General features: G+C 39.8%; 1 protein-coding gene across 7 annotated transcripts in view; it reads right to left on the bottom strand.

Annotated features, from left to right (window-relative positions):
- Positions 1–12,434, bottom strand: part of LOC126299523 (uncharacterized) — a 204,364-nt gene that overhangs the window by 20,102 nt on the left and 171,828 nt on the right. For all 7 annotated transcript variants that reach the window (XM_049991498.1, XM_049991497.1, XM_049991492.1 and 4 more), the window contains 2 exons: positions 11,429–11,685; positions 7,258–8,958 (listed from right to left, as the gene is read on the bottom strand). In XM_049991498.1, coding sequence (XP_049847455.1) covers positions 7,258–8,958; positions 11,429–11,685 — 1,958 coding nt within the window. The remainder of the gene's footprint in view (positions 1–7,257; positions 8,959–11,428; positions 11,686–12,434) is intronic.

Below are 12,434 nucleotides of genomic sequence, written 5' to 3'. Positions count from 1 at the left end.
GACTTGCCCCCTTTCTTGCAGCAGTGTACCGTGGGTCTCTAGAAGAGCGTAGCATTCCAAAGGATTGGAAAAGGGCACAGGTCATCCCCGTTTTCATGAAGGGACATTGAACAGACGTGCAAAACAATAGATCTATATCTCTAATGTCGATCAGTTGTAGAATTTTGGAACACGTATTATGTTTGAGTATAATGACTTTTCTAGAGACTAGAAATCTACTCTGTAGGAATCAGCATGGGTTTCGAAAAAGATGGTCATGTAAAACCCAGCTCGACCTATTCGTCCACGGGACTCGGAGGGCCTTAGACACGGATTCACAGGTAGATGCCGTGTTTCTTGACTTCCGCAAGGCGTTCGATACAGTTCCTCACAGTCGTTTAATGAACAAAGTAAGAGCATATGGACTATCAGACCAATTGTGTAATTGGATTGAAGAGTTTCAAGATAACAGAACGCAGCATGTCATTCTCAATGGAGAGAAGTCTTACGAAGTAAGAGTGATTTCAGGTGTGCTGCAAGGGAATATCATAGGACTGTTGCTATTCACAATATACATAAATGACCTTGTCGATGACATTAGACGTTCACTGAAGCTTTTTGCGGATGATGCTGTGGTATATCGAGAGGTTGTAACAATGGAAAATTGTACTGAAATGCGGGAGGATCTGCAGCGAATTGACGCACGGTGCAGGGAATGGCAATTGAATCTCAATGTAGACAAGTGTAATGTGCTGCGAATACATAGAAAGATAGATCCCTTACCATTTAGTCACAAAATAGCAGGTCAGCAAATGGAAGCAGTTAATTTCATAAATTATCTGGGAGTACGCATTAGGACTGATTTAAAATGGAATGATCATATAAAGTTGATCGTAGGTAAAACAGATGCCAGACTGAGATTCATTGGAAGAATCCTAAGGAAATGCAATCCGAAAACAAAGGAAGTAGGTTACAGTACGCTTGTTCGCCCACTGCTTGAATACTGCTCAGCAGTGTGGGATCCGTACCAGATAGGGTTGTTAGAAGAGAGAGAGAGAGAGAGAGAGAAGATCCAACGGAGGGCAGTGTGCTTCGTTACAGGATCATTTAGTAATCGCAAAAGCGTTACGGAGATGATAGATAAACTCCAGTGGAAGACTCTGCAGGAGAGACACTCAGTAGCTCAGTACGGGCTTTTGTTGAAGTTTCGCGAACATAACTTCACCGAAGAGCTCCCTCCTGTGTATATCTCGCGAAGAGACCATGAGGATAAAATCAGAGAGATTAGGGCCCACACAGAAGCATACCGACAATCCTCCTTTCCACGAACAATACGAGACTGGAATAGAAGGTAGAACCGATAGAGATACTCAAGGTACCCTCCGCCACACACCGTCAGGGGGCTTGCGAAGTATGGATGTGGATGTAGATGTAGAGGTAGAAATAAAAGGCTTTAAAAGGCATGGATGACAATAGGACAGATACAAGAAACTATAAGAGACCTTTCGAGAAAAGAACAGCTGTATGAATATCAACAGCTCAGATGGCAAACCAATTACTAACCAAAGAAGGGAAAGCTGAAAGGTCTAAGAAATATGTAGAAAGACTCTAATAAGGGAAATTCACTGAAGGCAATATTATAGAAAGGGAAGAGGAAGCAAATGGAGATGAGACATGACACAGTGAGAAGAATGTGACAGAGAACTGAATGATTTAAGTCAAATTAAGGGCCCTTAAGTAGGTGACATTCCTCCATAATTACTGAGATCCTTAGAAGAGCCAGCCATGACAAAAACTATTCCATCTGGTGTACAAGATATATGAGACAGGCAAACTACCTCAGCCTAAAAGAATAATGTAATACTTCCAATTCCAAAAATGGCTGGCGTTGGCACGTGTGAATAATAGAGAACAATCATTTTGTTAAGTCATGGTTGCAAAATACTGACACGAGTTATTTACAGAAGAAATGGAAAAAATGGTATAAGAATACCTTGGGGAAAGCCCAAATTGTATTCCAGATTAATTTCAGACTATGTTAGGCAATACTGGCCCTATGACTTATCTTAGAAGACGGGTTTAACAGAGGCAAACCTATGTTTATAGCATTTGTAGGTTCAGAGAAAGTTACTAACGATGTCGACTGGAATGCACTCTTTGAAATCCTGAAGGTAGCAGGGATAAAATATAGGGAGCGAACAGTCACCCAAAACTTACAAACTGAACAAACAGGATGGAATTATCAGATTTGAAGGACTTTAAAGTGAAGCAGTAGTTGAGAAGGGTAGTAGCAAGTCCCCAACGCTTTTCTAAAGGGTGTTAAGAAATTCCTGTTACAAAATTCTAGGTCTTGTAGAGAGGAGTGAGTACATAATATTTTGAATAGGAATCCATGTCCAGAAATGCACCTTTCCTGTTCTGCTACAGTTTAATTCAGATGTTTAACTCATCCACTTCGACTTGAGAAACTGAATTAGACGTGATGCAGTATAATTATCATGTAACAATTCGAAAAGAAAGATAATAAAACATCCATTATCACCTAAGCACATTGGCTTGTATTAACTCTTAAACACTGTGTGTTTACATTATTCCCAAAACAAAAAAGAACCTAGCATACTATATGTACAGAATAGTACTGATCCATTACGATAGTGGCTTGATGTGGCGACCACCAACACTGTTGCAGACACTGTAACTAGAAAGCATGTTCTGCTACACTCTCTCCATCCCACTTGAAGTCCCTTCAGTTTCAATTGCAGTGTCCAGAACTCATGGCAGCAGATCTTTCTGCATCTCTACAGGAGTCTCATAAATTATACATTGCGTATGATCTCACAAGAAGCAGTCCGTAGGAATTTAATTTGGTGATAGCAGCGGCCATGCGCTTGCACCACGTTGGCCTATCCATCTTTCATCTTGTAGTCAGTTGAGATGTCTCGGAAGTGCACATGAGAAGTGAGGTGGAGTACCATCATGCTGAAACAACATTTCCTGATGGACATTCAGCTTCCAAGAATGGGTCCAATATGTTTAGTAGGAAGATCAATTATGCAGCACCGGTTACCTTGAGTGGAAGCAGACGTGGACAAGTTACACACATCCGAATTGAAACCACCATAGAACGGTAATTGTACATTTCCGGACATAGGATCCTATTAAAAAATATTGGGCACTCACTCTTCTCTACACATCATAGAAGTTTGTAATTGGAATTTCCAAACACCCCGTATACCCACATTCAACAAGCAGTAAGGATAACAAAGGAGAAGTTAGGAAGGCGCTTAAAGTCCAGGGAGGAGAAATTAAACCAGTGAGGTTTGGTGATGATATAATAATTCTGTCGGAGACACAGCAGCTGAATAGAATGGATAGTGTCTTGGAAAGAGACACAAGATGAATATCAGTCAAAGCAAAACAAGGGTAATGGAATGTATACCTGGATCGTTCACTGCTGTCTTATCGCTCTGCTATCTCAAGTGTCAGTTGCCACAGTTACTTACAGACATCACTTTCTGCTAGTAACATAACAATTGACTTGTTTTTGTTGTTCACATTCTGTGAATGGCATATTTGTTTTACATGGCATAATATCCTACATTAGTTGCAAACATGTGCAAAAAAGTAACGAGGGCAATTATCACAGAGCTAAGGAAATCCAATACCGTATGACGATGGGCAGTATGTGATGTATCCAGAATGGAAACATTCAGCTGCTCCTGCTGCAATCAGTTTGTGTGTGCAGATGAGTCTGGACCAGCATGGTCACTCCTGTCATGCTCTAGTGTTAATCACTTTTCTTATGTTGATTGGGGTACAGTTGAATTAACTCATATAATACTGAATGAATTAAATTAGGAAATGGAGACAATGAAAGTAGTAAATGAGATTAGTTATTTGGGCAGCAAAATAACAGATGAGAAAAGTAAAGAGGCTATAATACGCAGAGTGCCAATAACAAGAAAAATATCTCTCAAAAAGAGAAATTTGTTGGCATCAAATATAAATTTCTGTGTTAGCAACCAGTTTCTGCAAGTGTTAGTCTGGAGGGTGATAGTCTTGTACAGAAGTGAAATAGAGATGGTAAAAAAGTTCAGACAACAAGAGAACAAAAAACTTACAATATGTGGTGCTACAGAAGAATGTTTACAGATTACATGTGTAGATCAAATAATAATGAGGTACTGATTCAATATGGAGAAAAAGAACTTAATGACACAAACTTAAGGAAGGAATTATTTGATAAGGCACATCCTGAGGCAATCAGCTGGTCAAGACCGACTTCATCTAGCATTAGTGACATCTGCCACAACTGTTCTATAACCAAACTACTGAAAACAATATTGATGCCAGAGCTGAGAAATAATTTCTGGAAAATTAAAAGTATATGGGTCAGAGCAGATAAATGATCCCCAAAGGCTCGCCTGTAGTGGGAGAAACCCCACCTCCAACTGACCCTCTGCCAACCTGATTAAGGATAAACACAGTTACAAACTAAAAAAATAACTTCTATCTGGAAGATTTCTAATAGTAAAAGTGAGAGGCTAGAAATGTAACGAATATCAGTTGGACTGACAATAATAAAACAAGTTGAGAGAAATAATCAGGTCACCAAGTGGGTGAAGCCAGAGGAGTAGCTCCCTTAGGCTCCCTCCCACAACTGTTCCACTCCTGATCTGTTGTAGTCAAAGTTTTACAGAGGGGAACAGCACCCACTACTCATTAGAGTGCTACCCCTAGAACAGAAAATATGGTGCACCAGACAAAGGTGGCAACATCATATAAAAACAATTAAAACGGAGGAAAAGAGCGATGACAGAGACAGCTGGCAAGTGTTAGGGTCAAGAGTCCCAAGATCCAGCATGTATAGGGAGATGCCACAAGGGTGCACATTCTATGTAAGTTAGAAGTCCCAGCAGAGGCACATTACAACTGGTAGTCCCACCTGAGGGTGAGTGTGTTGACATTTCTAGCATGCTAAAAGAATATGTTACGATAGATGACTAGGAAAATGTCAGATGGCATTTTGGCAAGAAAACTGTCTATGGGACTAGTTCAAACAGTGCCAAGGGCGGTCTTACTGTACAATGATAGACTGGAGTCATAACAATTTTGAAGCTGGAAGTACTGCTAGTCATTAATCTAGTGAACATTGTCCAATCGGGATGAGACCAGGGCTCAGTAAATATGGAGCAGAGTAGTGAAAGCTCACACCTTGAGGTATGAATAAGGAAGCAATGAGCATTAAGCTTTCACATGCACTTATTTGTTGTTAATGAATAGGAAGCAAGCACATCAATTTGTTATCAAGCAGGAATCCCAAAAATCAGGACTGAAAAGCAATGTCCAAGCACTGGGTATTCAAGTAGAGTTCTGGATCAGGAGGACAGTTGTACAACAACAGAAATGCACAACTCGCGTTTCCATGGGTGAGTGACTGGAGTCCATGGGGGAGGGTCCAGGTAGAGGCCCTTCTGATGACACCTTGGATCTGGCATTTGGTCAAGGCTTTGAAGGACTTTAAAGGGAAGCAGTAGTTGAGAAGAGTAGTAGCCAGTCCCCGAAGTTTTTCTAAAGTGTGTTAAGAAATTCCTGTTACAAAGTACAGCTATACCAAATGCAAAAGTCATTGACATAGAGTGCAGGGGAGATGAGTGGTCGGATGGAAGTCACTAGCCCGTTAGTGGCGGTGAAGAGTGTACGACTCAGAACAGAGCTCTGTGGGACGATGTGTTTTTGGACCTATGAGGAACTGAGTGATGTATCAATTCCCACCTGACAACAACCAATGAGGTACAAACAGATGATTTAAAATCGCTACAGGAATTGTCGAAAGCTCCAGTAATGGAAGGTAATCAAAATGTAAGGGCACCAAGTAATGTTGTATGACCTACATTAGTAAATATAGAAAACTGTAATGAGGCGTTAGGTTGGAAATGGCAATCAGATTGATTTTGAAAGCTAACAAGATGTTCACTTGTGGATTGTTAACAGACATTGAGTTTTTGCCTACTTTAACTCTCAAGTGGGTATGGTGTTTGTTGTAACACGAGTGGGTGCGCAGTGTACTTTGTACAAATGTAAAGAATAGCTTTCTTTATGTTATCAAGCTAAGTACATATGGTCAAAATCACAGTTTAATCTTAATTAATTAAATAATGATAAAATAAACTCACATCATATGAGCTAAATCACTGTTTAATTAAACAATAATAAACTAAACATTCATTATATCACTCTGTTACCATGTACAAGTGTTACACCACAGTAGTGACCCATTCAAAGCATTAAACAGAGCAACTGCATCAGATCCAAGCCATTTGCTTTTTTGATTGATAATTATCTTGTAGGCAACTACGTCATTGTGGGATTGTGGAACTAGCTTGGGATATAGGTCGTTTTCTTACACATATTGAAAATTTTTTTTTCCACCCGGCTTGTCGTTTATTGCATATTACTGCTGCTCCCTTGGATGTATGATAGCACAACTTAGCACTGTGTTAGCTGAAGCAATAATGGTACGCACGCACGCACGTATGTGCATTTCGGCCCTGGAGGTTCGCGTACACCTCATCGCATGCATCTCATTTAATGTGAATTAAATAATGTACTCCATGCCATAAGTACAGACAAAATTAATCCAGACTCAAAGAATTGTCAATGTATCAGAAAAAGAGTAGTTGGGATTGTAGGGATGTGGCATACACGCAAGGACCCAACAGCACCAGCAGAATAGGGCTTGTGAAATTGTAGCAAATAGTCTGTTGTTCTAATTTCAACACTGTTCTTATCATTGTCTACAGTCCGATTTGATGCAACTCTCCATGCTGGTCTGTCTTATGCAAGCCTCTCCATCTCTCCATAACTAATGCAACGTACATCCATTTGAATCTGCTTACTGTAACTGATAATTGGTTTCCTTCTACTATTTAACCACAGCCCCCCCCTCCCCCGCCTCACAGATGCCTCCCCTTTCTCGCATACCGCCAGAATCGAGTTGAATGCTCAGTTTAATGAACAGCTTTATCTTCTGGAGGAAAAAAAAACTAACTAACTAACTAATGACTGGAAGATAACCTGGTAAGGAAGTCTTAGATAATATACTATTATGTGCCAGTTTCTCCCCTGTTTATCATGCCATCAGATGCAAAGACTTAGCAAGCAAAACTTTTAATACTGTAGTGATATCTTGCATAAAACAAAATATTGGATAAATGTTACGTGCTCTAATAATATAAAATTAATGAAGTATGAACAGTGCATTTATTAAATAATTACCTCCGACAATCCTCGTTCTGTTGTATCTCGTGGGCCAAACATTGGCATATTTACGTCAGAGGTGAACATTCCTGTGAGGGAGTTATCAGGCCTTGTGTAAGTGGTCTGCTGCTGGCCTGAAGCTGAGTAGGTTGGTTGCTGATGGCCACTGGTAGTGTAGCTGGCTTGTTGCTGCCCAGTGCCACCAACCAGTTTGTGATGCAGATTTACCTCCACAGATGAACTAGGTGAGCTCATACTCCATAAGTGGCTGCCATATCCAGTGTCTGTTTTCCCAGAACCTTCATTTCCAAGATTTAGTGGTAACTGTTGTGATGGTGGCCTTCCATATCCAAGAGGACTGTACTGTATGCCTGTACTGTCATCTCCAGGAGGATGTGAGACTGATCTGTTTCCTGAGGCCGTATCCATCTTCCACCAAGTTGTCAATGGAGAAGCAGGTGTAACATCTTCTTTCCACCAGTTTATAGGTGTCTGTGGAACATGAGCCAGAGTGTAACCTGGAGGTGGCCGTACTTTCCCCAATTGATCTGGAAAATTTCTAGAGCCAGAATGTGGATGTGCGAAGTTTACACTTGGAGACTGAAATGCACTATGCTCACTTCCTATGGCTGCGGGAATGTGGAGCTGACTAGAATCGACACTGGAAACATTTGTGAAGTCTGGTTTCGTATTCACATCTGGCCCGGTATACACACTCTTATTAATTTCCATAGAGTACTGTGATTGTGGTATTTTTTGCATTTCTGTTCCGAGAGCATTTCCCGATGAATACAGTTGTGGGCTCGATACATTACTGTCTGATGTATTGCGTAATTCTTGTATGTCGGGCAACTTAAATAATGGAGTTTTCAATATATCTTGTGAAAAGCTCCCGACTCCTCCGAACACCTGTGTTCCCGGCAATTCTGTTCTGGTTTGGGAGGTCAATGCCACAGGGCCACGCACATCTCGAGGAGGCGGTGGCTGCATAGCATTTTTGTTGTAAATCCATGTAGACGTTTCTGCAATAGGTTGTTTAGCTGTTTCTTGCTGGACTACTGCAGAGTATGTAATAGGCTTCTCTTTTATATTAGCTACAGGATATGTGCTGCTAGTTTTATTGTCAGTTCCCTGGGTGGCATATGGTGATGCCTTCTCCTGAACAGCTGGAGAGGACAATGGACTGGTTTTATCCTGTTGTACCGGAGAAGAAAATGCGCCCTTATACGCCAAACCTCTATTCTGAAACACCTGGGCAGCAAATGACAAAATTTTTTCATCAGTGAATGTTACACTCTTCTTCTGCGAATTTTGGGCAGGCACTGTAAAGCTCTTTTCTTGTGGAGTGGGTGAACCAAATGAGGTTGACCCCAAAAATGCACTCCCAGCGACTGTATCCTGCCCCATTTTGATCAGTGGTGCTGCATTCTTATCCTGAAAGTTGATGGCAGTTGAATGAACTTTATCGGGAACATTTAGTTTCTCCTTCTGTATCTGTGTATTTTCTTGACTACCATGAAGGGTGAATGTAACATTTTTCCCTACAGAATCTGAAGCATTTGCAGATTTATTCTTATCATTACTAGTGTGTACTGCAATACTTATGGTTTTGCTTGGTGGCTGATGTGCAATTTGCTTTTCCTGGGATCCTTTTATCTGTTTATTCTGGGTTTTCTTTTCCGAGTCTGACCCAACTGGTGTAGGTGTTTTAAAAGTGACCTGCAAAGAAAGATATTTATTATATACAGAAAAAACAAAACAAAAATGAACATTTTAGTCTGACAGTGGAAAATCCTGTAATAAAGACAATATTATATAAATGACAGATTGCTACTCACTCCACAGTGCAGATTTCTGAGCTGCAGGCAGACACAACAAAGAGACTGTTCTGTATGCAAAATTGTAAGACCAGATGTAATACTAGAAACTGAGTGACCCAAGTCAGTTAAATGTGAACTTGAGGCACAACCAGGACCCAAACCAGAAACATGTTCCTTAAACCTAACCTTGAAGGACCTTCCTGTTTAGTCAATATACTCAAACTGGCAGTGATTATAGGCAGTGATGTAAACCCCTGACAGCTTATGGGGCTATCATTTCATCTTCTCCCCTTGTTTAAACTTCTGCCCATTATCTCTAGGAATGACATATGCCAGGACAATATCTTTGACGATATAATTTAAATTACAAAACTGTTGTGGCTTTAATAAAAGGATTTATAACAGCTGCAGCAGTTTTTATTCAAGTTTAACTTAGTTATGATGAAATAAAGTGTAACTGCAGAAAAGTTATTTACTGAAATGATTATGAGATTCCTTCCCTTTCTGCAGTGTTGCTATGCTACATAATGTTCTGCTGGACATAAAGGCCAAGATATAAATGATGAAAGTGATTCAATAGAAACATGGAAACAACAATAAAACTTTGTGACTTGGAAAATTTGTATCATACTCTTCTGTTGCCTGCTAGCAAATGGTGGACATGACTATTACCAAAAATATATACAGTTTTAATTCTACTATCCCGTTGGAACCTCGAAAGCTTCAATATGCAGATACCCCATGCAAGAATACATTCACACAGGTTATACACATTTTTTCATTGTAAACCATTTATATTTACACGTTTTACATGGTGTACTATACCTTTACGATGAAAATCATACACACACACACACACAGTGGAGGATTCTAAATCCTGATTGAGAGAGGTTCACAGTGTCCCCCCCCCCCCCCCCCCCCCCCATAGTGGTTACATTATTTATTGTGTGTATGAAATCCTACAAGAAAGAAGGAAGAGCTGGTCATGGTTGCCTGTCTCATTGTAAAACAAACAGTAGGGATATCTGAAAAAGTAAGGCAATATTGTACACTAGACGTGTCCAAAAATAACAGTATGTGAAATAATTGTGTGTGTTTTATTCATCCAATTTGTGAGTGTTTGTTGTCATCGTGTTGGTAAACATTTCAAAAGTACCTGTATAGTGTAAACCACATCAGATACTCAGTCTGTTGTTAGCTGTCAAAAAGGTCATATGTGTTTTGGTAATATTGGCAACTAATATTTTGTATTAAATGGTTCAGAGAATCTGTATTACATTTTGCTATATGAATAGAATGAAGAGCAATAAAATTTTAAAAATGTTAAATATTATTTTTGGTGAGTTTGCTATAAGAAAAACAAGAGTCTATGAGTTTTGAAGTCAGTAAAAGACTGATGATGTTGGCATATGAACAAGATCACCCCTGGAAACTTTTCACATGTTTTCGTATAAGATGTAGGACAGCAAAATGTGTTCCAAAATTGTTGAATTCTGAACAAAACAACGGTGATTTTAAGTTGTTCAGAAGTAGCTAGATGAAGACAACAGCTATACAGAACCATTGAAATGGACCTTAATTCTTGTTGAAACATGGATTTATGGGTATGACACCTAGAGTAAGTCTCAATCATCCCAGTGGAAGCATTCTGGATGGCCAACATTGAAATGAGCTCACTGAGTACTGTCAAATGCGAAGGTTATGCAATCTGTGTCCTTCGATTTTAAAGGCATAGCACACAGCGAGTTCTTGCCACAAGGTTGAATGATCAATGAGTACTATTTACAAATTCAATGACATTTGTGTGAAGCAATGCAGAAAAAGGGAGCCTGAATTTGTGACAAAACAATACTGGTCCAGCCTCCATCTTCCTCAGACAGCCCACATGACTTTTTTCTGTTCCTAAAAATAAATAAAACCTTCAAAGGCTATTGTTTGACACACATCTGTGAGACTAAAACAGATTATTAAGAGAGATAAAAGCTAACCCAAAGATTAAGTTACAGAAGTGTTTGAGGGCTTCCAAAAAGCACTGGTCTAAGTGTGTAATATCTATCGGGGACTATTTTGAGCGTATAACATTAATGTAGCCAAACAAATAAAATTCTTTCCAACAAACAAAAATCCCCATTTCTAAACAAATATTGTATATTGTTATAACACATGCAGGAAGACTGGCAGTAATCACTTTTAATAACTGATACAAGTTAACGTTGCCTCCATTTGGTGTAAGTAAGTCAATAAAAAAACTAAATATTCACTTCCGACAACTGTTTTCTTTTCTCAATGCACTCTGTTTAGGATCCTCTCTTGTGTATACCATTTGGACTCAACACGTTTTGGGATAGCCTGTATATTCAGGTGCCTACCTGCTTTGCTTCTGCTGTTTTAACAGATTCCTGGTCCATTTTCTTGAGAATAGCCTGCATTGCAACATTCTGACGATATTTTTTCATAATTCCTGGACCATGAGATGGAGTTTGAACTGATGAGTGTGTGGTAATTGAGGAAGTCTCTTTTACTAGTGTAGATCCTTTATTTTTTGGCAATTCTTCATCTCTCATCACTGGTGGTGGCAAACTGATAGGAAAAAAATCTGGTGGAGTTTGTGTTCCTGTACCCTCACCTAAAACAAACAAAAATAAAAGTTTAGAAAGTGATTAAAATGAACAAATTTGTATAAGGGAGAGGGAGGGGAGATGGAGAAGGGGAGGAGGGTTGAGGTCAGGGTGGTGGTGGTGGTGGTGGTGGTGGTGGTGGTGGTGGTGGTGGCAGGGAGGAAGGGGACAACAGGGACAGAGTTGTGAGAATAGTAAGGGTGGGGAAACGAAAGTATACCAATACTAAACCTCAGACATTTATTTCAGAATAATCAGATTAAATGCAAACAGATTCATTAAGGGATTTCATAATTTTCATTTAGTCTTCTTGTAATACAGCTGTAAATATGTTCTGTCCACAAACCTATTGGTTGGTTGGTTTAAAGGGGGGGGGGGGGGGGGGGACCAAAATGCAAGGTTATCGGTCCCTTGTTCCCAGTAAAATAATTACACATGGGAAAGAAGAAAAGAAAGGAGACATACAGCACAATAACAAGAGAATGGAAGAACCAGAAGAACGATGGAAGGACAACCAACACTACTATGGGGGGAAAAAAACCACAGAGAGAAGCAAGAAACAGGTAAAAGGGATAAATACAAGAGAGCAGATGACCGTGGCTGGCCGACAACGAGATTAAAAAGGAAAAGCCAGCCACTCTGTGACACATTAAAACATCCAGCCTAAAAGAATTAAGGTGGAGAACACAAAGGGACAAAGGACATGCGCAAAAAGTTATATAGAACGATAAAACCCACCATCACGTATAAAACGTAA

Source organism: Schistocerca gregaria, chromosome X (assembly GCF_023897955.1).
Source record: "Schistocerca gregaria isolate iqSchGreg1 chromosome X, iqSchGreg1.2, whole genome shotgun sequence".
In the NCBI taxonomy this organism is placed as follows: domain Eukaryota; kingdom Metazoa; phylum Arthropoda; class Insecta; order Orthoptera; family Acrididae; genus Schistocerca; species Schistocerca gregaria.
Note: the sequence above shows the minus strand (reverse complement) of the source record. Positions and strands in the feature narration are given on the sequence as shown.